Below are 27,466 nucleotides of genomic sequence, written 5' to 3'. Positions count from 1 at the left end.
TTACTGGATGAATTTTCGGAAGAAATCGACGATGCCCAAGGTATACGTTCTTCTTACAATTTGGCAAATATACACTTTCAGTCTCATGTAAGCAGTGCGTGCATGCATTGTATCCCTTATTTGACAGTCCGGAAAGGTTACTAAGAGCTGGCCAATCATTGATGGTTACGAAAAGCAACGCTCGTAAGTCAAATTCCTCTTCTTTGTGCTCATCCCACACACGCACACCAGGTCTGCCCCACAACTGTAAAAGTTCATCAACTAATGGCCTTAGGTACACATCGATGTCGTTGCCGGGTTGCTTCAGACCTTGGATGAGCACTGGCATCATAATGAACTTCCGCTTCATGCACAACCAAGGAGGAAGGTTGTAAATGCATAGAGTCACGGGCCAGGTGCTATGGCTGGAGCTCTGCTCGCCAAAAGGATTCATGCCATTTGTACTTAGACCAAATCTTATGTTCCTTGCGTCAGCTGCAAAATCTTTGAACTCTCTGTCGATCTTTCTTCATTGCGTTCCATCTGCGGGGTGTCTCAACTGCCCGTCCGACTTATGGTCCTCTTTGTGCCATCGCAACAACTTGGCATGCTCTTTGTTCATGAACAGATGTTTCAACCGTGGTATTATAGGAGCATACCACATCACCTTGGCGGGAACCCTCTTCCTGGGTTTCTGGCCCTCAACATCGTCACCAGGGTCATCGCCTCTGATCTTATAACGCAATGCAGTGCATACCGGGCATTCATTCAAATTCTCCTATTCACCGCGGTAGAGGATGCAGTCGTTGATGCATGCATGTATCTTCAGAACCTCTAAACCTAGAGGGCAGACAACCTTCTTTGCTTCGTACGTACTGGCGGGCAACTCGTTATTCTTTGGAAACATATTCTTCAACATTTTCAGCAAGTTTTCAAATCCTGAGTCAGCTACACCTTCCTGTGCCTTCTATTTCAGCAAATCCAGTGTGCAGCCTAGCTTTTTTAGACCATTATCGCATCTGGGGTACAGCGACTTTTTGTGATCCTCTAACATGCGATCCAAATTCTCCCTCTCCTTTTCAGTTTCGTAGCTTCTCCGTGCATCAGCAATGGTCCGACCAAGATCATCAACGGGCTCATCACGTGCCTCTTCTTCACCTCCCCCTTCACTTTCCCCTTCACCTTCCCCACCTTCAGCATCCTCCATGAAAGTATCACCGAAATGATCTAGATAGTTGTCATCGATGAAATCATCCCCTTCTTCATCTTCTTCCATTATAACCCCTCTTTCTCCATGCTTGGTCCAACAATTATAGCTTGGCATGAAACCCTGCCGAAGCAGGTGCATGTGAACATCTCTTGAGGAAGAGTAACCCTTCTGATTCTTACAGGCAACACATGGACAGATAACAAAACCCCTCTGCTTGTTCGCATTAGCCACTACGAGGAAATCTTTCAAACCCGTAGTGAACTCGCCGGAGAGTCGGTTACCGTACATCCATTGCCGATTCATCTGCATTATTATAAAATAAAATATATAATTAACCATCATGCATTTGTTAAACTAATTAACTAAATACAAACAATAGAAATTAAATAATGAACTACACACATATGCATATTTTATCAATGACACATGAAAGGTTCAAGTTGCTAACCGCGATCGAGGAGGAAAAAATAAATGAGAAAGCTCAAGTGTGGCTCCGACACTTCATATCATGTTTGTTTCATGCTCTTGGGGCATTTCATCAAACACCTTGTGTGCATAAGAGGAACCAAAAGCAAACCTAACACCCACTTGTGAAGTTTGTGAAGAGAATGGCTCCAAATGACTAAGTGCTGGCTGCTGGATGGGTATATATAGGGGAGGGGCTTTAGTCGCGGTTGGCATGGCAAACCGTGACTAAAGGTGCCCGAAGGCCTTTAGTCGCGGTTGGCCTGGCCAACCGCGACTAAAGCCCCTCACGTGCACCAGCTGGCCAGCGAGCGCCCTAGGCCCAGGCCTTTGGTCGCGGTTCGCCTCCCGAACCGCGACTAAAGGTCCCATTAGTCACGGTTCCAAATATTTGGGGACTAATGGGGCTGGATGGAAGGCCCTTTTTCCACCAGTGTGCGCGTGGATGAACCTAAATCCCTAGCACAGGGATGGGGGCGGTCGGGTTCTACGGTGGCTGGAGAAGCTCGCCGGCGCGTCGGGTGACCAAGGCGGCCGCTGCTGAGAGGCTCGGCCCGTGCGGCTAGAACCTTTCCTCCCACGATGCGGCAGCCGGAGGAGCCCGCAGATGGTGGAGCTCCCACGACGCCGGCAGCCGGACGAGCCCGGGGCCGGAGTAGCTTCCGTGATCACTTCTGGACTTCTGGTGGTCCTCCCTCGCTTAAGGATTATGCAAAGTCGTTTCACGAACAACCGATTTTTTTTTGTCATATGTATAAAAAATAAAATTCGGTGCTAATAAAGATTCTTTATGGGATATTTTTTATTTTTTTCACAGGACACAAAAATGTCGATTGTTCGTGAAACTTGGAATGTGCACATAGAATGTTGATAAGTACGCGCGAATTTTGTTCAGATTTTTTCGATATTTTAAAATGTTTTTTGCAGGAGCATATGCACATGAGTTCAAAAGTACATTTCCATGCCTCCATCTAAAATAAGTGTCTTACTTTATATATAGACACATCTTAGTTTTAGAAAAAATTGTATCTAGAAAAAGTTAAGACACTTATTTTTTAGACGGTGGAAGTATAAATTTCCAGCTTAGGCATATATTACTAGCTTCTGACAACATCTGAATTCAAAATCTGTTTTTAAATTTGCTTGGTATCTGTTCGGGAATTCTCGCACACAACATCGTGCGAACATTTTAAAAGCAAAGTGTAATCTATGCCTACGCATAACTACTGGGATAATAACTCATAAGTAACATATTTCAATAGTTTCGAGCTTGAAAAACAGCAAAATGCAGTGACCAAGGGTAGACATGATAACCTGTTGATTTACTTTTACACACTTCGCCATTATCCCAACGGCATCTCTGCTAATGTGCTATCTATAGCCTGGTTATTATGCATAAAATAACACAAAATATTCTTATGATTCACGGAAGCATTTAATTCTGCCTAAACCAACGGTGTCTGCAACCTTGGGTCTCATGTATGCATGTACACAGAAACGAAAAAGAGCCAAACATGATAACTGCAAGTTACTGGTTCATATTCAATAGTCACGACATGCAGAGAAATGTACTGAACATAACATACAATTTTCTAGTAGACCATGGACAGCCTCACATGTTGCGGCGCAAGTTGAGGACAACAATACATAAAAAGACTCATTGTTGAAACAACTGCCATACTAAGAGCAATTCTAATAGTATAGCCAACTGCTGGTTATAACAAGATGCCATATCATTTGTAGTCATCTTATAGCTAACATGTATAATAGTTGGCTACAAGAATGAAGCACTTTACTAACATATGATCCACCTTTCACTCTCACAAAGTGCCTAGAAGCACGTGCAAGAGCTAGCTATTGCATAGTAGCCTACCTCATTTTTCTCTCCTCTTCTCTCTCTTCCAACTCATCTAAAATATATTATTTAATATCTTATAGTCAGCTGACTGGACTCTATTGTACTTGCTCTAACAAACTGGTGAAACTCAGACATGATAACAGCACCACGCTGAACCTCCGGAATATATGAGCACTGTCGAATCTTAAAGGTATGTCGTCACAATCAGATCAATCACGAAGCATTTTATTTGTAAGAGCAAAGCCCAAACTTCCACGGATCACAGGCTGGTTCTTGTACAAGCTGTGATGACAGCGAGGCCAGTCCATCATCTGCTCATAACTGAAGCGCCAGTATGGGTGATAGAGGAGTTGGACAAGAGTTTCAGGGGCTTCTTCTGGGCGGCTAAGGAGAGAGCTAATGGTGGACAGTGTCTTGTTGCCTGGGACCGTGTTTGCAAACCAAAGAGCTATGGAGGTCTTGGGATCAGGAACCTGAGTGTGCAAGGCTTGGCTTTGCGCATCAGATGGGAATGGTTGAGGAGGACTGACCCCGCTAGACCCTGGCAGGGTTTACCGATGATCAAGGATGCACAGGCTAGAGAAGCGTTTGATAGCCTTGTGCATATTCAGGTTGGTGTTGGCAGTCAGGTTCTGTTTTGGAGAGACCGTTGGATACACGGTAGGTCGGCCAGCGAGTTTGCGCCCGGGATTACGCAACACGTCCCCATGAGAGTGAAGAATGCGAGGACTGTCCAGCAAGCACTGCAGAATAATCGCTGGATGATGGATATCCAGGGCAGTGTCGCGATTCTGGGTGCAAGAGAGTGTGTCCGCTTATGGCTAGCTATCTCATCGGTGGCGAGGGATGTAGACAGCCCAGATCGATTCAGATGGCCATGGACGAGTGGTGGAGAATACTCAGCGAGCTCTGCCTACAGCATGATGATGGAGGGGAGCATCAGGTGGGAGTTGGGAGAGATTATCTGGAAGAGCAAGGCGACTCCTAAGAGCAAACTGTTTGTCTGGTTGGCGGCTCAGCATAGGATCTGGACATCTGATCGAAGGTTGCGACATGGCCTGCAAACTCAATCGTCCCCTTGCTTCTTGTGCCTCCAGGAGGAAGACACTGCTGAGCACATCCTGGTGCAATGTGTGTTTGCTAGGGAAGTCTGGTATCGCTGCCGCCAGGCTCTCCGGCTAACTTTCGATATTCCTACGTCTGATGGCACGATTCAGAGTTGGTGGACTCGGGAGAGGGTGAGATTCAGCAACAAGGATAGAAAATGGTTTGATGGTTTGGTCTGTACTGTCTGCCATGGTCTCTGGAAGAATAGGAATGCCTTCTGCTTCAACAATGTGCAGAGACAGTACACGGCGCCCACTTTGGTGGCTCAAATTCTAGAGGAGTTCAGGCTGATTAGGTGTGCCCATAGGGTAGGAGAGGGAGTGTTCGACAATGGTTAGCGAGTAGTTGGCTTTCTGTGTCTCGGAGGTGCTTGGTGTGCTTAGGTTGTCTAAGCATGCCTCTCTTGTACATTTATTCTATCTTCTATAAAAGTAAGGTACGCATTCGCGTACTCTCAAAAAAAAAACAATCTGGGAGGATTGGGGAGCAGGAGTCGGGCCCTTTCCTTGGAGACTGGGCCTGCTGACACTTAAAGCTTGTTGAATGGTGATTCTGAGCATCATACTGTGTCGATCTTCAGAAATCTTTCCCTTGGGCATAATTAACTCATATTCTGGCAAGAATCCACCAGACCTAAGAGCTTCTGATAGGGTAACTTAAACTTTCACGAAAACCAGTCGCAAAGAAGTCAAAGCTCATATTACATGTGAGCTTATTGGGTTCCATAGTGCTAGGTTGGACACAGATGATTGAGACAGCATGTCCATTCTCCAATCTTGACAACCTGAGCAGGAAAAAATAGTCTGTCCGGCTGCGTTGCAGAACATGGAAGACCCACTCTAAGTGTAGAGACACCGTGTCAGAATCTGGGAGTGTTGTAGATGGAAACTCATGCTCCGTGATTAGATGGTCCAGAAGCGCCTCCGTTGGTCCAAGGGCAAGGAAGGTACAGAAGGGCTTTGGGCAGAAGCACCCCCAATCAGTGCACGCCTTCTCGTGTTCTTCTTTCTGGTAGTAAGTGACCTTCTTGGTGCATCCGTACATGGCATTCGAGCAAGGAACCTTGACTGACTGGACGACATATTCCATCCCAATGCAGCGTTTGAAGGTAGTTTTGGCAGAGCACACTGGTGGAAAAAGGGCCTTTGGTCGCGGTTCGCAACTGCCATTAGTCGCGGTTGCGCAACCGCGACCAAAGTAGCGCGACTAAAGGCCCCCCCCTTTAGTCGCGGTTCCTTACGAACCGCGACTAAAGGCCCGTCCACGTGGGCGCCAGGCGGCCATCGGGGCGGAGGACCTTTAGTCGCGGTTCTTCTGGCCAACCGCGACTAAAGGCCGCCGCAGGTTTAGGGTTTTAGGCCCCCCTAAACCTGCCCCCCCCCCCCCCCCCCTAAACATATTTCCTGTTTAATTTGTATATTGTTTTATTTCTTTTGTGCTTTATTGTAATTTTGAAGGAGTTTCACATATTCTACGGTACTACATATATACATGCATATGAATGTACAATTTCAAACAAATTTGAAATTAGAACCAAAAAGAATTCAAGAGGAATATACAATATATATTCAATATCATCGGATGACCATATACAAGTTTGAACAAGTTTCCATACATAATTTAATGCATGTATAGTTCTACGTCCTCGCAATGGTGTTCTCCTTTAGGATCGAGGACTTCCCTCCTGAACCATCCAGCTAGTTCCTCTTGAAGTGGTCGGAAGCGAGCTTCTGGACTAAGCATCATCCGGAGGTTATTCCTCTGAGCATTGAGATCACTCGAACGCGCTCGAGAGGTGTATCTCCGGATCATCTCACGTACATAGTATCCACACAGATTGGTTCCCGGTGGCTGCATATCGCCACCATTCTTAGCCTTTGACCGCATGAAATTTAGCTCTTTTTTGAATTCACCGACCTTTGTATCTGAGAACCGTCTCCAAACCCTACGAGGCAAAGAAAATTAAATGAACAAGAGAGTTATTAGTTAATTACTTGAAGCTTAATTAGGAAATGAACGAAATAGGCCGATCGATATAGAGCGCAAATGAATGAAAACAATTACTTTTGAATCATTTGTCTCATGTCGGCCCACTCCGCCTTATCTATATTCAGAGAGTCGTGGACGAGACATTCTGATTTGTCAACTTTAATTACTAGCAGAATCCAGTGGAACCTGCGGACACGATACATGCACAATACGTCATGCATAACTCATCGATTAGCCGGCCACATACCATGCATGGAGTAAACAAAAGAGAATGTGCTCAAGACATAAACACTCACCCAAAATGGTAAGGAAATAGAATATCACTTTTGAGTTCCTGCTTATCAAGAAACCGCCACAGGTCTTTCTCCACGTCGGCGGGGTGATGCTTTAACGTATATCCATTAACGATGTGTGGGTCAATGAACCCAACATCATGGATGCTCCTTACTCTGCATTCCTTAATCTTCATTCTGCATGTATAATAGCGGACACAACAATATAGTTAGGACATATATATATATATATATATAGTGCAGGCAATATGGACGAGATGGGGTAGAAATAAATCACTTACAGAACGTAGCAACTGATGATAGATTTGTCGAGCTCGCGCAGATTGAAAAGCTGGAACAATTCACTCAGATGAATTTGTACAGAGTATTGTTTGAAGTGATGCTCATGTCCAACTTCCGCATAAATATAATCTTTGGCGTTTTTATGTTTTATGTAACCCTTGTACTAGTTCAGCAGGCCTTTCATTTGTGGAGGTAGATCCTCTTCATGCGCAGGCTCGACGAGAGGCCCATTCTTCACATATGTAAGTACTACCTCCTTCACTGGCGCCTCATCAAGGCCTAACAGTTCACGAAGAGTAATACCTAAGTTGGCCGCTTGTTCTCTGGCACTCGTTACAGTCAATCCCTGTGCTGTCGCAGCTTCTATGATTTCGGGAGCATCCGGACCGGCGGCTGTCACTATAAGCGGGGCAATCGATTGTTTACTTTGTTCCCCGAGCTGGGCAACAACTCGTTTCCCGCTTTGTGCACTTTGTAATTCCGCTTTATCGGCCTCCTCTTTCTTCTCCTTGAATATGCATGCCTGATTCTTTAGTTCACGTGCATAGTCGTCAGGCAGATTCTTTGCGGCTTGGGACGGTGTGTTCAAAAATGACTTAGCCCACTTCTTTTGCTCATCAGAAAATACTGGCTTGGGCTCGGGCTCTCTTTTCTTCCTGCAGCCCGCCTTCCATTTCTCTAAATCAGCAGTCGCGGCCGCCTCGACTTCCTCGCTAGGTGGGCAGCGACGACGCGTCGGTCGGCGAGGGCGGCGGCGGCGGCCGGCGAGGGAGGCGGCGGCGCGCGCGACATAACCGGCGCGCGCGACAAGATAACCGGCCGGCGAGGGAGGGCGGCGGCGGCGCGTCGATGGACTTACGGCGGGCGACGGCGGGCGCGGAGGACGACGTTGGCGGCGGCGACGGCGGGCGTTGGCGGGCGAGGGCGGCGACGGTCGGCGGCGGGCGAGGGCGGCGACGTGCAGCCGACGGCGTCGGCGAACGACGCAGGCGAGCGGAGAGGGCGAGGGCGGAGGAAGAAGAACCGGCGCGGTCGTTCCGCGCGATATTTATAGCCGAGAGGGCTTTAGTCGCGGTTGGGGTCACCAACCGCGACTAATGGGCCTTTAGTCGCGGTTGGTGACCCCAACCGCGACTAAAGCCTTTTTTTCGCCCCGGCCTGGCCAACCGCGACTAAAGGCCTTTTTCAAAATTATTTCATTTTCTATATGTGAAAAATAAAACTAATTCATGTCTAAATGTGAAAAATAAAAATAATATACCAAAAAATTCAGAAAAATAAAACTAATTCATTTCAAAATATTAAAAATACAAATTATATATCAAAAAATTAAGAAAAATAAAACTAATTCATTTCAAAATGTTTAGAATACATATAATATATCAAAAAATTCATAAAAATAAAACTAATTCAATTCAAAATTTTAAAAATACAAATAATACATCAATAAATTCAGAAAAATTAAAACTAATTCAATTCAAAATGTTAAAAATACAAATAATATATCAAAAAAATCGGAAAAGTAAAACTTATTCAATTCAAAATGTTAAAAGTACAAATAATATATCAAAAAAATCAGAAAAATAAAACTAATTCAATTCAAAATCTTAAAATACAAATAATATATCAAAAAATTCAGAAAAATAAAACTAATTCAATTCAAAATGTTAAAATTACAAATAATATATCAAAAAAATTCAGAAAAATAAAACTTATTCAATTCAAAATGTTAAAAATACAAATAATATATCAAAAAATTCAGAAAAATAAAACTAATTCAATTCAAATTCTTAAAAATACAAATAATATATCAAAAAAATCAGAAAAATAATATATCAAAAAATTCTTTCTTCCCACCACTTTCTTCCCGCCTCTTTCTTCCCGCCTCTTTCTTTCTGCCACTTTCTTCCCGCCTCTTTTTTCCCGCTACTTTCTTTCCGCCTCTTTCTTCCCGCCTCTTTCTTCCCGCCACTTTCTTCCCGCCTCTTCTTCCCGCCAATTTCTTCCCGCCTCTTTCTTCCCGCCTCCTGTCTTCCCGCTCCCATTTTTCCCGCCATTTCTCACTACATATAGGTAGCCCGGCTTGGCCAGCATTATCACATCTCTACAATCTCTCATCACTCTCTCATGGCTTCCACCGCACCCACTCTAACCTACCAGCAGGTGGAGGAGCTTTGCGCCTCGAACTACCCTTGCCCACCGGGCTACCGCGTCCCTGCCGGCTGGACCCTAAGCACCGGCGGCGTGCCGGTCCCTCCCGTCCCTCAGGGTACTGCGCGCCGGGCAGCCATCACGAACCACTACTACCTCAACCTCACGCCGGAGCAGCGGATGAATCCCCGCTGGCATCCCGATAACCAGCATACTTGGGACGCCTTCTTCATCAATCGGCGTGAGAGGGCGCTCGCCAGGTATGAGGAGGACGGTCTGCCTCCTGGAAACTTCCACGAGGCCGGCCGTCGGCTATGGTGGTACGGCCGGACTCTGCAGAGCGTCATGGACTACATCACGGCCGGCGATATCCCCGCCCGCGCTACCCTCGATTCGAGCCACGAGCGCCGCCCGACGACAGCGACGACAAGCAATGACGACGACGGCGGCAACTTAGAAGGCGACGACTACCAGTACAACGGCGGCGGCTATGAAGACTACGAGTATGCATATTATACGCCTAGGCAGGAGTATGACTGAATCACTCCAAATTTCATGTATCATCAGTGCTATCTCGAGTCAATTGAATCATTCGAAAATGGGCACCAAACACATCACGGGTAATATAATTCACATGATCCATTCAACAAAGTTTGGTACAATAAATTATTACACATCATTTCTTTCCTTGTGTCCCTGCTTGCTTACGATTGTGCCGTATCCATGGAACATCCTCATCATTTAACTTAATGCTTGGGTCGGTGTTCACTTTGAAGGGCGGAATTTCAGCAAACATATTATAATCTTCTGACATGTCTGTCTTGTCCTCCACTCCCACGATGTTTCTTTTCCCTGAAAGAACAATGTGGCGCTTTGGATCATCGCATGATGTACTGATCGTTTTCTTATCTTTCCGTTTCCTCGGTTTGCTACTCATGTCCTTCACATAGAAAACCTGAGCGACATCTTTCGCTAGGACGAATGGTTCGTCAAGGTAACCAAGATTGTTGAAATCCACCATTGTCATTCCGTATTGCTGGTCCACCTTTACCCCACCTCCTGTTAGCTTGAACCATTTGCACCGGAACAAAGGGACCCTAAAGGAGGGTCCATAGTCAAGTTCCCATATCTCCTCTATGTAACCATAATATGTGACCTTTTGCCCATTCTCGGTTGCTGCATCAAAGCGGACACCACTGTTTTGGTTGGTGCTCTTTTTATCTTGGGCGATCATGTAAAATGTATTCCCATTTATCTCGTACCCTTGGAAAGTCGTTATAGTCGAAGATGGTGTCTTGGCCAATATGTACAGCTGATCTACAACATGATCGTCATTCATTAAATGTTTTCTCAACCAACTGCCGAAAGTCTCCATGTGGGCCTTCCTAATCCAGGATTCAGGCTTCCTGTGGTTGTCCGAGCGTAAAATATTCTTGTGTTTCTCAAAGTACGGAGCCACCAAGCTGGAATTGGTCGAACCGTGTGGTGTGCTTCGATCGAGAATGGTCGTCCATACATATCGTTGATTTCCTTCCGATCGTGCCTTTTCCACTTAGTCTCCCCTCGTGCCGCGATCGAGGAAGACCAATCGGCTTAAGGTCAGGAACAAAGTCAACACAAAACTCAATTACCTCCTCATTTCCATAGCCCTTGGCGATGCTTCCTTCTGGCCTAGCACGGTTACGAACATATTTATTTAATATGCCCATGAACCTCTCGAAGGGGAACATATTGTGTAGAAATACAGGACCGAGAATGGAAATCTCATCGACTAGGTGAACCAGGAGGTGCGTCATAATATTGAAGAAGGATGGCGGGAACACCAACTCGAAACTGACAAGACATTGGATCACATCGTTCTGTAACCGTGGTAGAACTTTTGGATTGATTACCTTCTGAGAGATTGCATTGAGGAATGCACATAGCTTCACAATGGCTACTCGAACATTTTCCGGCAGGAGCCCCCTCAAAGCAATCGGAAGCAATTGCGTCATAATCACGTGGCAGTCGTGAGACTTCAGGTTTTGGAACTTTTTCTCCGCCATGTTTATTATTCCCTTTATATTGGACGAGAATCCAGACGGGACCTTCATACTTCTCAGGCATTCAAAAAAGATGACCTTCTCTTCTTTGGTCAGAGCGTAGCTGGCACGACCTTGAAACCGTTCCGGATGCCGGTCATCAGGGTCTTTCAAACTTTGCTGGTCCTGCCGTGCTTCCTTTGTATCATTTGTCTTCCCATACACGCCCAAGAAGCTTAGGAGGTTCACGCAAATATTCTTCGTAACGTGCATCACGTCGATTGCAGAGCGGATTTCTAGGACTTTTCAATATTCTAGCTCCCAGAATATAGATTTCTTCTTCCACATGGCTGCGTGCCCGTCAGCTCCCTTCGGAACTGATTGTCCGCCAGGACCCTTTCCAAAGATGACTTTCAAATCCTTGACCATATCAAATACCTCAGCACCAGTGTGTTCCGCAGGCTTCGGCCGGTGATCTGCCTTGCCGTTGTAATGCTTGCCTTTCTTTCTTACTGGATGACCTTTCGGAAGAAATCGACGATGCCCAAGGTACACGTTCTTCTTACAATTTGGCAAATGTACACTTTCAGTCTCATGTAAGCAGTGCGTGCATGCATTGTATCCCTTATTTGACAGTCCCGAAAGGTTACTAAGAGCAGGCCAATCGTTGATGGTTACGAAAAGCAACGCTCGTAGGTCAAATTCCTCTTCTTTGTGCTCATCCCACACACGGACACCAGGTCTGCCCCACAGCTGTAAAAGTTCATCAACTAATGGCCTTAGGTACACATCGATGTCGTTGCCGGGTTGCTTCGGACCTTGGATGAGCACTGGCATCATAATAAACTTCCGCTTCATGCACAACCAAGGAGGAAGGTTGTAGATGCATAGAGTCACGGGCCAGGTGCTATGGCTGGAGCTCTGCTCGCCAAAAGGATTCATGCCATCCGTACTTAGACCAAATCTTATGATCCCTGCGTCAGCTGCAAAATCTTTGAACTCTCTGTCGATCTTTCTCCATTGCGTTCCATCTGCGGGGTGTCTCAACTCCCCGTCCGACTTACGGTCCTCTTTGTGCCATCGCAACAACTTGGCATGCTCTTTGTTCCTGAACAGACGTTTCAACCGTGGTATTATAGGAGCATACCACATCACCTTGGCGGGAACCCTCTTCTGGGTTTCGGCCCTCAACATCGTCACCAGGGTCATCGCCTGATCTTATAACGCAATGCAAAGGTATACCGGGCATTCATTCAAATTCTCGTATTCACCGCGGTAGAGGATGCGATCGTTGATGCATGCATGTATCTTCGTAACCTCTAAACCTAGAGGGCAGACAACCTTCTTTGCTTCGTACGTATCGGGCGGGCAACTCGTTATTCTTTGGAAACATATTCTTCAACATTTTCAGCAAGTTTTCAAATGCCGAGTCAGCTACACCTGTCTGTGCCTTCCATTTCAGCAAATCCAGTGTGCAGCCCAGCTTTTTCAGACCATCATCGCATCCGGGGTACAGCGCCTTCCTGTGATCCTCTAACATGCGATCCAAATTCTCCCTCTCATTTTCAGTTTCGCAGCGTCTCCGTGCATCAGCAATGGTCCGACCAAGATCATCAACGGGATCATCACGTGCCTCTTCTTCACCTTCCCCTTCACCTTCCCCTTCACCTTCAGCATCCTCCATGAAAGTATCACCGAAATGAGCAAGATAGCTTTCATCGATGAAATCATCCCCTTCTTCATCTTCTTCCATTATAACCCCTCTTTCTCCATGCTTGGTCCAACAATTATAGCTTGGCATGAAACCGTGCCGAAGCAGGTGCATGTGAACATCTCTTGAGGAAGAGTAACCCTTCTGATTCTTACAGTTAACACATGGACAGATAACAAAACCCCCCTGCTTGTTCGCATTAGCCACTAAGAGGAAATCTTTCAAACCCGTACTGAACTCGCCGGAGAGTCGGTTACCGTACATCCATTGCCGATTCATCTGCATTATTATAATATAAAATATATAATTAACCATCATGCATTTGTTAAACTAACTAGCTACAAACAATATAAATTAAACAATGAACTACACACATGCATATTTTATCAATGACACATCAAAGGTTCAAGTTGCTAACCGCGATCGAGGAGGAAAAAATAAATGAGAAAGCTCAAGTGTGGCTCCAACACTTCATATCATGTTTGTTTCATGCTCTTGGGGCATTTCATCAAACACCTTATGTGCATAAGAGGAACCAAAAGCAAACCTAACACCCACTTGTGAAGTTTGTGAAGAGAATGGCTCCAAATGGCTAAGTGTTGGCTGCTGGATGGGTATATATAGGGGAGGGGCTTTAGTTCCGGTTGGCCTGGCCAACCGCGACTAAAGGCCTTCGGGCACCTTTAGTCGCGGTTGGCCTGGCCAACCGCGACTAAAGCCCCCCACGTGCACCAGCTGGCCACTGAGCGCCCTGGGCCCAGGCCTTTGGTCGCGGTTCGCCTCCCGAACCGCGACTAAAGGTCCCATTAGTCGCGGTTCCTATAGCTTCGCGACTTATGGGGCTGGACGGAAGCCTGTTTTTCTACCAGTGGCATATGTGGCACTTGTTATCCAGGTGCTTGCCACGGCATGACGAGCATATAAAATGCCCCACAGAACACTGGAAGAGAAAGGATTAGCTGGGTCCTTGTGAAGATAACTTTTAACAGCAATATTTTGTTTAAAAAATAATACCCAGGTCCACAAAATGATATGAAATTCCCCACATAACACTGTGGAAGAGAAAGGGTTAGCTGGGCTGCCGACTCCTCATGAAGATAATTTTTAACAACAATATTTTGTTTCAAATAAACTACACAAATCCACAAAATGATGTGAAAAGCCCCATAGAACACTCATCCTTGTAAAGATAAGTTCTAACAGAAATCTTTTGTTTTTTGATAAACTAGCAAGGTGGCCCTCGCAAATCCGAGAGCATTAACTTCAACTTGGTGAACATGTCTACGTAATTAGTCAATAGTTTCAGAGATACTCAATCAAAGTATGAAAGTTTAAACTTTGTTGTTCTGTAGTCACAAAAAATGTTGTGTTAAGTAAATAGTACCCCTCTAAAAATTTCCTAGGCCAAATTTAATTTGTGGAACAATATTTTATGTGACATTTAAAAACATGCCAAGTCACCATTTTGTAACGTAGGTTGTTTTATTCTGATTTTTAAACTTCCTTCCAGTTTTCCGCTATTCAGTTCAGTTGATCGATAGTTTTACATGCCTGTATATTTTTGTGTCACTTCAGATATGAGATGACTTTACCAACTTAGATTGCTAAAAAAGTTCGAAGTATTAATTATTCACCAATTTACTACATGTCAAGCGCGGGTAAACTTTGATCTTTACATCAGTAAGTAATCTCTAGCCTAAACTATTGCCAATCTAAGAAAAAGACCGGGTATCTTGTGCATCTTGCCGATGCCATCATTGTATGAGCCTGCTAGGTAGATCATCTAATGGATGAATCCCACGTGTACATATATGTGATCGATACATAATAGTCTCATTTACAGAAAATAAGAGATTATGTACGTGCCTTGGTCTATTTATTTATGTGCTAATTATTTGCTAGCCGAGCTAGACCACGCTCGTTTCATATAAATGCATATTTTAACGGTACACAGATATTTCTATATTGAACAGGTAGCTATCTATGATACAATTCTTAGAAACATACAATTCTTAGAAACATACTTCTCTGATGCATGTGCTGGAGTCCTAGACATGACTGATTCCTGGACGTGGTTAATGGTGTATTGATTCCGTTAACTAAAAGAGGTAGAGTACATATTTTTTGTTATAAACTATATGTCAGGTATTCTTCTTACCCGAAAAGCATGTCAAACAGGTTAGGTAACTAATATTTTGTTAAATCCTAGCCATATATTTAAGATCTCTTTTTAATATAGACCATGTCACATATTTTTCTTCACATATAGTGTGTTAAATAGGTTACGTAACTAATAATATTTTTTAAATCATAGCCACATATTTAATATTTACCTATCGAAATAATCCGGGTGACGTGGATTAACGTGGTGTCTCTCGTCGGAGACATATACTAATAATTATTCCGTAGTCATATGTGGTCAAGCATAGTAGCACATCATTATTTCTTTGTATGTTCTAACCCCAAGTTATATATGAGAATTTGGCCACTAACTATTTTTTCTCGAAATTTATGCTACTCTGTTCACAAAGGCAAATTTATCTAAATTTGAATGTATTTAAATTTAGACAAATATATATATCAAATAGTGTGTAGATATATCTAAATTTAGACAAATGTATAACATATTTTTTGAGGCGAAAAGAGTATTATATTACATATTATTTAATTAATATAGATGTGCTCCTACATATGCCGCAAAAAATTATATGTACTTCATGTGTGATAAATTCTATTAAACCGGTCTATTCATGTATTTTCCTTGCAACATTTGCTAGACATGCACTCATCTATTGATAGGCCAACAATATTATTTAGGTAAGGATGCAATCATGCAACTAATGAACGTACTACGGTTTGGAGACGAAAAGAAATATTCAAATTGCTGTAGTGCATTGAAGCATTTAAGTTAGATCAATTAGACTTGACGTTAATTTCAAATCACGGAGTAGCACAGGTGTGGGGTCATTGGACTTCTGCTACGTGAAAAAAGAAAGTTGAAGACTAATTCAGGTAACCATGTACATATAGGGGAGTTTCGTTTGTGCATATGGGTGACCCTACGTGTCAAACATGACATACTATGTAGGTCCAAAAATATATGCTTTTACATGTTACGTAATGTTTTTAAATCTAAGCCATTAAAATTGTAGATCTAACGGTTAAAATAATTCTGATGATGTGGATTAACGTAGTGTCTTTATTTTAGACCCTCGTATCTTGCTTTTAGTATATAATAGATAGATAGACTACACAAGTACACAAAATGCCCCACAGAACACTGTGGAATAGAAAGGATTGACCTTCATTATTTCAGCTACTACTACTACAGATATTATGGGTTCACAGGAAACACTTTCTTGCCAAGTAGCACTACATCCAATGATTTATTCATCAAACCTCTTACAGTGAGCTTTATCAGAGATGAAATAAAATCATGAGTACAAAGACAAGTCGATATATGCTCATAGAAGTAGTTCATTTACCTGGAATATCGGGGGCCTGAGGGGCTCAAAGCAGATGGGGCACTCCAGGGTGTCGACCTCCATGGTCACAGTCAGTCTCTTGCCGTTGCTCGCTCCCTCGCGCTGTGCTTTAGCATCCATAGCCAACAAAACTCAAAGGTTCCAGCACCCTGCTGGTATTACAAGACCCGAACGTATTGATTAGCTCAATCTCACCACCCTGTTTTCCAGTTCCACAATATATGCTGACAAAAGTGATGCTGGTACTGTAGGGTGTAGGCACGATTTAGAAAGCGCATTTATCCACAACTAGCAATGGAATAGCAACAAAACAAGCAAACATTTACATACAACCTAATTAACAGAGAGGTAGAACGCTCCAACTGCAGATATGTTGTTTTTCTTGCTTTGCAACAAAAAGTATTGAGATTTGGCTTACTTGAACTACCTGGTGGCACATGCGAGTAATCTGACAGTGAGACAGTAAAAAGAGGAAATTTATTCTGTTCAAAGCAGTGACTCGGAAGACGGAGGAAGGATCCTAATGGAGATGGATGCAGAATGCAGCCTTACCTGAACTACCTGGTTGCCTCAGGAGCTATCCACTGCAAGACCTAGTCGCCTTCGCCGGTCTCGAGGTCGCCCTTTCCTGCTACGGGTCAGCCGGACGTGGGGGTGGCCGGACGGCGGCAAGACGGGGGCGGCGGCGTCCTCGAGTGTGCGCGTCGGACCCGGGCCAGGCGGGCCTAGGTCTGGGGATGCTTTGCGGGCCTGATGGGCCCGAGCTCTACGGAAGCTGCACCCGGCATGCTTGCCTTCTACTGCTGTTTACGTCCTCCTGCTCGTGCACGTTTGCGCTAGTGCTAAACCTGAGTGGTTTGGACCTGGCGGCGCCCTTGGGGCTTCTCGGCCAAGATCTTACGGGTTTGTGTGTTGGAGGAACGGGAGAAATCCCTGCTGGCGTGTCCGGCACCGACGCGGCGACGCCTGTGGGTGTCGTCCTTCCTCCTTGGAGGGCGTCGTGGTTTCCCCTTCTCCATTCCCCGTCGAGTGCCAGGGGAAACCCTAGGACCAGCTTGCTGGCCCGGGCAGCAGCGGCGTCATGACGTCGCATCCCTTCTTGAAGGTGCTGCCTTGGTGCTCGGGGATCTGTGGCAAGAAGTGTGGTGGTAGGGCAAGTTCCGGGGTCGGCATGGTGGATGGCTCTTATCTCGCTTAGTCGCTAGTCGCTTTCGTCCGTGCTATCTCCGAGTTGTGTCTTTTTCTTTCTTGTTGTTGGGCATGTTTTTGCTGCTGCCCCAGCGCTTTTCGTGTGTGCGAATTCCTTGTATGGTTGTTGCTTTATTTATAAAGCGGGGCGAAAGCCTATTTCGAGGAGGATGGCGGCGCCATCGGAAACGAGCACGCCGCCTCCGGTGACCCTGTCCTCCGTGGGGACTACTGCTCCCTTTCCGTTGATCTCTTCAACGAGCCCGCGCGACGGGGACCCGAGAGAGGAGGCGGCGAGCGCGACGGCGGCAGGGTTTTGCAGGAGGCAGGATTGAGAAGCGAGAGTGAAAGGGGACATGGGACTGAGACCGACCACCAAGGAAAAAAAATAGCGCGTTATAATAAAATAGCGTCGCCCAAAAAATACGCTATTAGCGTGCTATAGCGCGCTAATAGCGCGTTATAGCACGCTATAGCGCCGAAATGATGTAGCGTGGCATGTCCAGAAACGCTATAGCGTGCTATTAGCGTCGAAATACCGCGCTATTTTTTTCCATGCTGACCACCCAGCCTAAAGAAAGCGCTGAAGAGAGTGGGCTGGATATGAGCCCTGGCCATCTGGATTTTGGATACTACTTAATTTGACCCCTTTTATTTGGAAACTAGTTTTATTTTTTTTTGAAAAGCAACGTATTTGTGTTTTCAGTTTTAAATAATCCCACCGCATACACTAAAATTAACCATAACTTTGAGCCAAAACAAATAATTAGATTACTCTTCCCCGCTATAAACTTCAAAAAACTGATTCATTTTTTACGACCTTATCTTTAACCCATATCATAAAAGATGACACAAGATACAATAAAACAACATTTTAAAATGAAACCAGTAAATCTGTGCATATAATTGAAACCTGAAATATTAACACACAACTACCATCTTGTTAAAACCGCAGACATGATGAACTGTTGTTACGATTCAAGTATTCGCCATATGCAGTAAGATACTAGTATTATGCAATGACTTGTGCTATTCTTATGTATAGCTTGGTCAAATGAATTCAGTGTTCTTGGAAACTGAAGTAGCTTTCAGTTTTTTTTTTTTTTGAAACAAGGCAAAAGATTTGCCATTTTCATTGATTAAGAAGAAGTTTTAGAGTTGTTACAAACCAAGACTTGACACAAGGTCAAGTCCAAAACATAAGCCTACTCTCGCGGCATTACAACACTCAAGGCCTTAGCCCCGGCTAGGCTCCAAATGGCGGCTTCATCTTTTATCTTGGTCACCAACATACTTAAAGTGGAGGCATTGTTCCGAAAAACACGAGCATTTCTTTCCTTCCAAATTTCCCATGAGACCAACATTGCAAGGGACGCCATGGCCTTCTTTGATTGCCCTTGCTTGTGGATCGCCTCATTCCACCACTCCTTTACATTCCTCATAGTACGCCAAGTTGCGGGATTAACGTCTTGTAGTCCTAGCCAATTCTTCACCCTTGACCACACACAAATGGTGAGCCGGCATTCGAAAAGAAGATGAGAGGCGGATTCTTGTGCTTGATTACAAAGCTTGCAGGTTCCACAATTTGGCCATCCTCTCTTTTGAAGTCTATCCGCCGTCCAAACTCTATTTTGGATGATCAACCAAGCAAAGATTTTGCACTTCGGTGGAGCCCATGGCTTCCAAACCAAGGAAGGCATACAAGATTTCGGGTGTCCAAAGAATTGCATGGTGTAAGCCGACTTGGAGGAGTAGCAACCATTCTTGGTTAGCTTCCATAGGATTGAATCCGTTGTGCTAGGGTCCAAGTGTATGCCATGAGTTATCTCCCAAAGATTGGTAAATTGTATAATGTGATCTAGTGAGAGGCCATCTTGAGTGTTGATATTAGTGGTCCAAGAGTCATTGTCTAGAGCTTTGTTGACGGTGCATTTTCTTCTTTTCGATCCTTTATAAAGTAGCTTTCAGTTTGGTCCATTAAAAGATTTTTTTTTCGAATTTTCAATGGGGTGAGAAGATCCCCACCTGAATTTATATTGAAAAAGGGGCAGGTTTACAACAGAGAGCATAGAGGTAGAGGAGATGGGGTTTTATACCGCAGGGTCGCTGGCAGTTGAGCCAGGCATCAATGAACAGTGAAGCTCCGTGGGGAAACGACCGCGCCAAAGAGTGGCGTCGTCACAACGCATTTCAGAAGCAGGAGTAGGGACGGAGTGTCACCACGGAACAACATCAGGTTCCATTGTTTCCAAAGATGCTAACATGAGGAGGGCAAAGGCAGGAGCAGTGTCTGTCGCGATAGCCTCACGCATGTCCAGGAGCTGGAGATCACAAACGTGGGCGTTGGAGATCAGCACACAACGTCGACGGTGGCCCAGAATCTGGCGTCCTCCTAATTCCAGGGCATGAGGGCAATTCGAAGAAAGCGATTGCACGTGGGAGTCAGATACTCCTCAATAATTGGAATTGCATGGGGCGAGTCAGCCGAGGCGTAAATTTGTCTATATAATGCAAATACGCTATATATATTTCCATTTTTTTTCTTGAAAAGGCTATATGGCCCATATCAAGAAACATAGGGACTATGAAATGGTTAATACAACACAACACATGTAACAATTACATTTATAAATATTCTTAACAATTTTCTAAACCTATAATCAAATTGCAAATATAATACTGTACTACATATGATTCAGCTTACGTACATGACCGTGCACTTACTAGGCTGCCACCAATTTTGCACAATCTGGACTTCAGTTTTGCAAAGTGATCTATTATGCAATACAAAAAATCTTATAACAGAGATAGTCAGCATGTTTGGTGATCAGAGTTAGTTTCTACCTACCTACATGTATTTATATTACTCACTTGTTCAATATCATAAGAAATTTTACATATTTCAACGTGGACTAGATATGGACCGAAATCAGTGAACCTAAAACATCTTTTTTCGATAAAGGGCGCTTTGATTACTTATAATAAGCATTACACCCGGCCTCTGCATAACAAGATGCACACAGCCGCACACACACAAAAGTATCAGCGTACACACGCACAAAAACAAAAGTCTTTGGAGTAACTAAAAGAAGACATCAACAGAGGCGAACGCCTAAGACACCGAAGGCTCAATCCGAAGATTACGCCGCTATCCATGTTGGGAAAAAATATCCTTCGTCACATCCTCCAATCGTGAAGATACCTCCATAAAGAGGTCTCGACTCTCTGTACGTTGTAGCATAGACCACGAACGGAGCAAAGCGGTGGATCGGTAGACAACCTGCAAACAAAAAGAGTTAATATCATGGAAAATCTTGTCATTTCTACATAGCCAAAGCGACCAAATAATGGCAATCGCCCCCACCCTAATAAAAGTTTTATACTTACGATCCACCCCATTTAACCAGCTGCCAAAAAGATTAGCAACACTCTGAGGTGGATGCAAGGTAGAACCTATTTGGGTTATTGACCATATAGATCTCGCAAATTGACACTGGAAAAAAGGTGATTGATTGTCTCGTCGTGATGACAAAAATACACTTTTTGCTACCTTGCCAATTACGCTTTACAAGATTATCCTTAATAAGAATTACCCCCTACGAAGATACCAAGCAAAAATCTTCGTTTTTAAAGGTATCTTCGTAGACCAGATTTTTGTATTCTTGTAAACTGGAGTATCGGATTGAATCAGCGCATTGTACATTGAACCCATCGAGAATTTTCCACTCTCGCTTAGATTCCATCTAACCACATCAGGACCTGGCGTCAACTGTACCCGTTCGAGTCGTTGAAGCAAAGCGTTCCAAGATGCTAGCCTAGGACCTAGTAAATCCCGTCTGAATGACATTTCAACAGGTGTTGGTTGCATCACCGTTGCAATGTTATTAGATTTGTGGCGTACAATGCTATATAAGGCTGGATACTATTCTCGAAGGGTTGTAGGTCCTAGCCATCTGTCCTCCCAGAACCGTATCTAAGATCCATCCTTAATAGAGAAAGTTTTAGAAGGAAAAAAGAATTTGTTTGTCGCCATAAGTCCAGACCAAAAATGTGAGTCACCAGGTTTCCAAACCACTTGTGACAAAACCTTCCAGCCTACATACTTTCTTTTTAGAATTGTTTGCCATATACCTTCTTCTAAAAGAAGTTTAAATAACCATTTCCCAAGGAGGGCTCGGGTTTTGATTTCAAGATCATGAACACCAAGCCCTCCGTGGTCCTTTGGTCGACAAACTACATTCCATTTGGCCAACCGATATTTCTTTTTCTCACTATCTCCTTGCCAAAAGAATCTATATCGGAAGTAATCTAAACGATACAAGACACCTTTAGGTAATTGGAAGAAGGAAATCATATACAGCACCATATTACTTAGTACTGAATTAATGAGCACCAATCGACCTCCTAGAGATAGTAATTTTCCTTTCCAACTAGATAACCGCTTTTGAAGTCTTTCCTCAACAAGTTTCCATTCAGCTAATGTTAGTCTCCGATAATGAATCGGTATACCCAAATAGCTAATAGGAAACTGGCCAAGCCCGCAGCCGAATAGTTTAGCATATTGGGAGGCCTCATTCTGGGCTTCGCCGAAACAAACAATTCACTTTTATGGAAATTGATCTTAAGACCTGAAAGTTTCTCAAAAGCTGATAGAATCAACTTAAGGTTCGTCGCTTTCAACGAGGTATGGAGAGACCACCATCAACGAGGTGTGGTATTACCCCTTCAATAAGACCATCAGCTTTTGCGCGCTCAATAATAATAGCAAGCATATCCGCCACTATGTTAAACAACATAGGTGAAAGCGGATCTCCTTGTCTCAATCCCTTTTTCGTTTGAAAGTATTTGCCAACATCGTCATTGACTTTGATGGCAACACTTCCTCCGAAAATGAAATTATGGATTAGAGCACGCCACTCATCAGAAAAACCTTTCATTATGAGTGTTTGTTGTAAGAAAGACCATTTGACTTTATCATAAGCATTCTCGAAATTAATTTTTAAAATGACACCATTCAACTTTTTCCTATGAAGCTCATGCACTGTTTCATGCAAAGTGACTACCCCATCTAGGCTATTCTTTCCTTGCATGCATGCCGTCTGAGACGGTCGCACAACATGATCAGCAACCGAGTTTAGTCTTAAAGTAGCGGTTTTAGTGAAAATCTTAAAGCTAACATCAAGGAGACATATAGGACGGTAATGTTGAATCCGTTCTGCTTCCATAACAATAGGCAATAAAACTATCTCGCCAAAATCAAGACGAAATAGTTGTAGTTGATCTTTGTGCAATGCAGAAAACAAAGCTAACATGTCCGTCTTGATTGTGTCCCAGAAGTTTTGATAAAACTTAGCTGGAAAACCATCCGGTCCTGGTGCTTTATTATGCTCCATTTGGAAAACCGCCTTTCTGACTTCCTCCTCGGAATAAGGGGCTGTTAGGAAAGTATTTTCATCCGGGGAAACTTGGGGAATATCATGAATTTTGGATTCTTCCATACTGAAAGTTCCTTCTTCCGGTTCCCCAAATAGGCCCTTATAATAATTAGTAATATAAGATTTGAGTTGCTCATGTCCAACAATTGTACCCTCATCCTGAACAAGAGAATGAATAAGTTTCTTCCTATGTCTGATGTTAGCGACAGAGTGGAAGTATCTTGTATTTGAATCTCCTTCAAGGATAAACTGTACCTTTGATATTTGATACCACTTTAGCTCCTCCTCTCTCAACATGGAAGCCATCTGCGCATTATATTGACTCTTAGAATCAATTTCCTGCGGAGATAGCAACCTTGTCTCTGCGAGGGCTTCAAGTTCATCGATCAACGTTGTTAGACGAAGCTTTTCAGATTTTAACAAGCATGCCACATGTCTAGCCCATCCCCCAAGGTGCTTTCGCATTGCGCGGAGTTTATTATTCCACCTCTGAATAGGACTGGAGCTAGCAATAGGCCTCTCCCATACTCTCTTAATCATATCCGAAAAGCCTTCACGCTGTAACCAACCTAGTTCAAACTTGAACTGGCGTTTACATTGTGATCTATGCTTACCGGTTGTTAATAGAATGGGAGCATGATCCGATAACCTTTCAATACGAGGAAGATCACGCACATTAACCATAGGGTATTTTGATTCCCAATTTTGGTCCATGAGTACGCGATCAAGCTTCTCATATGTAGGCTCCGGAAGACTATTCGCCCAAGTGAACTGTCTCCCAACCATTTCGATCTCTTTCAAATCTAGGTTGTCAATGAGAGCATTGAATAAGAAGGACCAATGGTTATCGAAACGGCCCCTACTTTTCTCGTGCGAGAACCTGAGCAAATTAAAATCCCCCCTATGATGATAGGATAAGGATTATCTTTTCCCAGGTTAACCAATTCTCGAAGAAAAACAGCCTTGAGCTTGATGCTTTGTTACGCGTACAGCACGCGTCCGTTGGGAACCCCAAGAGGAAGGTGTGATGCGTACAGCGGAAAGTTTCCCTCAGTAAGAAACCAAGGTTTATCGAACCAGTAGGAGCCAAGAAGCACGTTGAAGGTTGATGGCGGCGGAGTGTAGTGCGGCGCAACACCAGGGATTCCGGCGCCAACGTGGAACCTGCACAACACAACCAAATTACTTTGCCCCAATGTGACAGTGAGGTTGTCAATCTCACCGGCTTGCTCTAACAAAGGATTAGATGTATAGTGTGGATGATGAGGTTTGCAGAAAACAGTAGAACGAGTATTGCAGTAGATTGTATTCGATGTAAAGAATGGATCGGGGTCCACAGTTCACTAGAGGTGTCTCTCCCATAAGATAAATAGCATGTTGGGTGAACAAATTACAGTTGGGCAATTGACAAATAAAGAGGGCATGACCATGCACATACATGTTATGATGAGTAGTGTGAGATTCAATTGGGCATTACGACAAAGTACATAGACCGCTATCCAGCATGCATCTATGCCTAAAAAGTCCACCTTCAGGTTATCATCCGAACCCCATCCAGTATTAAGTTGCAAACAACAGACAATTGCATTAAGTATGGTGCGTAATGTAATCAACAAATACATCCTTAGATATAGCATTGATGTTTTATCCCTAGTGGCAACAGCACATCCACAACCTTAGAACTTTCTCACATCGTCCTGCATTTAATGGAGGCATGAACCCACTATCGAGCATAAATACTCCCTCTTGGAGTTACAAGTAAAAACTTGGCCAGAGCCTCTACTAGCAACGGAGAGCATGCAAGATCATAAACAACACATAGATGATAGATTGATAATCAACATAACATAGCATTCACTATTCATCGAATCCCAACAAACGCAACATGTAGCATTACAGATAGATGATCTTGATCATGGTAGGCAGCTCACAAGATCCAACAGTGATAGCACAATTAGGAGAAGACGACCATCTAGCTACTGCTATGGACCCATAGTCCAGGGGTGAACTACTCACACATCACTCCGGAGGCGACCATGGCGGTGAAGAGTCCTCCGAGAGATGATTCCCCTCTCCGGCAGGGTGCCGGAGGAGATCTCCTGAATCCCCCGAGATGGGATTGGCGGCGTCTCTGGAAGGTTTTCCGTATCGTGGCTCTCAGTACTGGAACTATTATCGACGAAGGCTTCTTATAGGCGAAGAGGTAGGTTTAGGGGTGACGCGAGGGACCCACACAACAGGGCCGCGCCGCCCTGGCGTGTCGTCGCCTCGTTGCCCCACTTCGTATCTCCCCCAGTGTTCTGGAAGCTTCATGGAAAAATAAGATCCTGGGCGTTGATTTCGTCCAATTCCGAGAATATTTCCTTACTAGGATTTCTGAAACCAAAAATAGCAGAAAACAGCAACTGGCTCTTCGGCATCTCGTTAATAGGTTAGTGCCGGAAAATGCATAAATATGACATAAAGTATGTATAAAACATGTAGGTATCATCAATAAAGTAGCATGGAACATAAGAAATTATAGATACGTTTGAGACGTATCAAGCATCCCCAAGCTTAGTTCCTACTCGTCCCGAGTAGGTAAACGATAACAAAGATAATTTCTGAAGTGACATGCTATCATAATCTTGATCAATACTATTGTAAGCACATGTAATGAATGCAGCGATCCAAAGCAATGGTAAAGACAATGAGTAAACAACTGAATCATATAGCAAAGACTTTTCATGAATAGTACTTTCAAGACAAGCATCAATAAGTCTTGCATAAGAGTTAACTCATAAAGCAATAAATTCAAAGTAAAGGCATTGAAGCAACACAAAGGAAGATTAAGTTTCAGCGGTTGCTTTCAACTTGTAACATGTATATCTCATGGATAGTTGTCAATATAAAGTAATATGATGAATGCAAATATGCAAGTATGTAAGAATCAATGCACAGTTAACACAAGTGTTTGCTTCTTGAGGTGGAAGAAAATGGGTAAACTGACTCAACATAAAAGTAAAAGAATGTCCCTTCGCAGAGGAAAGCATCGATTGCTATATTTGTGCTAGAGCTTTTGTTTTGAAAACAAGAAACAATTTTGTCAACGGTAGTAATAAAGCATATGTGTTATGTAAATTATATCCTACAAGTTGCAAGCCTCATGCATAGATTACCAATAGTGCCCGCACCTTGTCCTAATTAGCTCGGATTACCTGGATTATCACCGCAATACATATGTTTTAACCAAGTATCACAAAGGGGTACCTCTATGCCACCTGTACAAAGGTCTAAGGAGAAAGCTCGCATTGGATTTCTCGCTTTTGATTATTCTCAACTTAGACATCCATACCGGGACAACATAGACAACAGATAATGGACTCCTCTTTAATGCTTAAGCATTCAACAACAAATAATATTCTCATAAGAGATTGAGGATTGTTGTCCAAAACTGAAACTTCCACCATGGATCATGGCTTTAGTTAGCGGGTCAATGTTCTTCTCTAACAATATGCATGCTCAAACCATTCAACTCATGGTAAATCGCCCTTACTTCAGACAAGACGAACATGCATAGCAACTCACATGATATTCAACAAAGGGTAGTTGATGGCGTCCCCAGGAACATGGTTATCGCACAAAAAGAAACTTAATAAGAAATAAGATACATAAGTACATATTCAATACCACAATAGTTTTTAGGCTATTTGTCCCATGAGCTATATATTGCAAAGACAAAGGATAGAAATTTAAAGGTAGCACTCAAGCAATTTACTTTGGAATGGCGGAGAAATACCATGTAGTAGGTAGGTATGGTGGACACGAATGGCATAGTTTTTGGCTCAAGGATTTTGGATGCACTAGAAGTATTCCCTCTCAATACAAGGCTTAGACTAGTAAGGTTATTTGAAGCAAACACAAGTATGAACCGGTACAGCAAAACTCACATAAAAACATATTGCAAGCATTATAAGACTCTACACCGTCTTCCTTGTTGTTCAAACCCTTACAAGAAAATATCTAGGCTTTAGAGAGACCAATCATGCAAACCAAATTTTAACAAGCTCTATGTATTTCTTCACTAGTAAGTGCAAAGTATATGATGCAAGAGCTTAAACATGAGCACAACAATTGCCAAGTATCACATTATTCAAGACATTCTACCAATTACCACATGTAGCATTTTCCGTTTCCGACCATATAACAATTTAACGAAGCAGTTCAACCTTCGCCATGAAAATTATGAGTAAAGCTAAGGACATATTTGTCCATATGCAACAGCGGAGCGTGTCTCTCTCCCACACAATGAA

General features: G+C 43.6%; 1 protein-coding gene across 1 annotated transcript; it reads right to left on the bottom strand.

Moving 5' to 3' along the window:
- Positions 1 to 5,252: 5,252 nt before the first annotated feature.
- Positions 5,253 to 5,708, bottom strand: LOC127346973 (E3 ubiquitin-protein ligase SINA-like 11). The gene has a single exon (XM_051373206.1). The coding sequence runs from the start codon at positions 5,706 to 5,708 to the stop codon at positions 5,253 to 5,255; it is 456 nt and encodes a 151-aa protein (XP_051229166.1).
- Between the last annotated feature and the right edge of the window lie 21,758 nt (positions 5,709 to 27,466).

Source organism: Lolium perenne, chromosome 4 (genome assembly GCF_019359855.2).
Source record: "Lolium perenne isolate Kyuss_39 chromosome 4, Kyuss_2.0, whole genome shotgun sequence".
Lineage (NCBI taxonomy): Eukaryota > Viridiplantae > Streptophyta > Magnoliopsida > Poales > Poaceae > Lolium > Lolium perenne.
Note: the sequence above shows the minus strand (reverse complement) of the source record. Positions and strands in the feature narration are given on the sequence as shown.

What these genes read in the sequence shown, in the direction of transcription:
- LOC127346973 (XM_051373206.1), bottom strand. Translation starts at nt 5,708, where the DNA reads ATGGAATATGTCGTCCAGTCAGTCAAGGTTCCTTGCTCGAATGCCATG.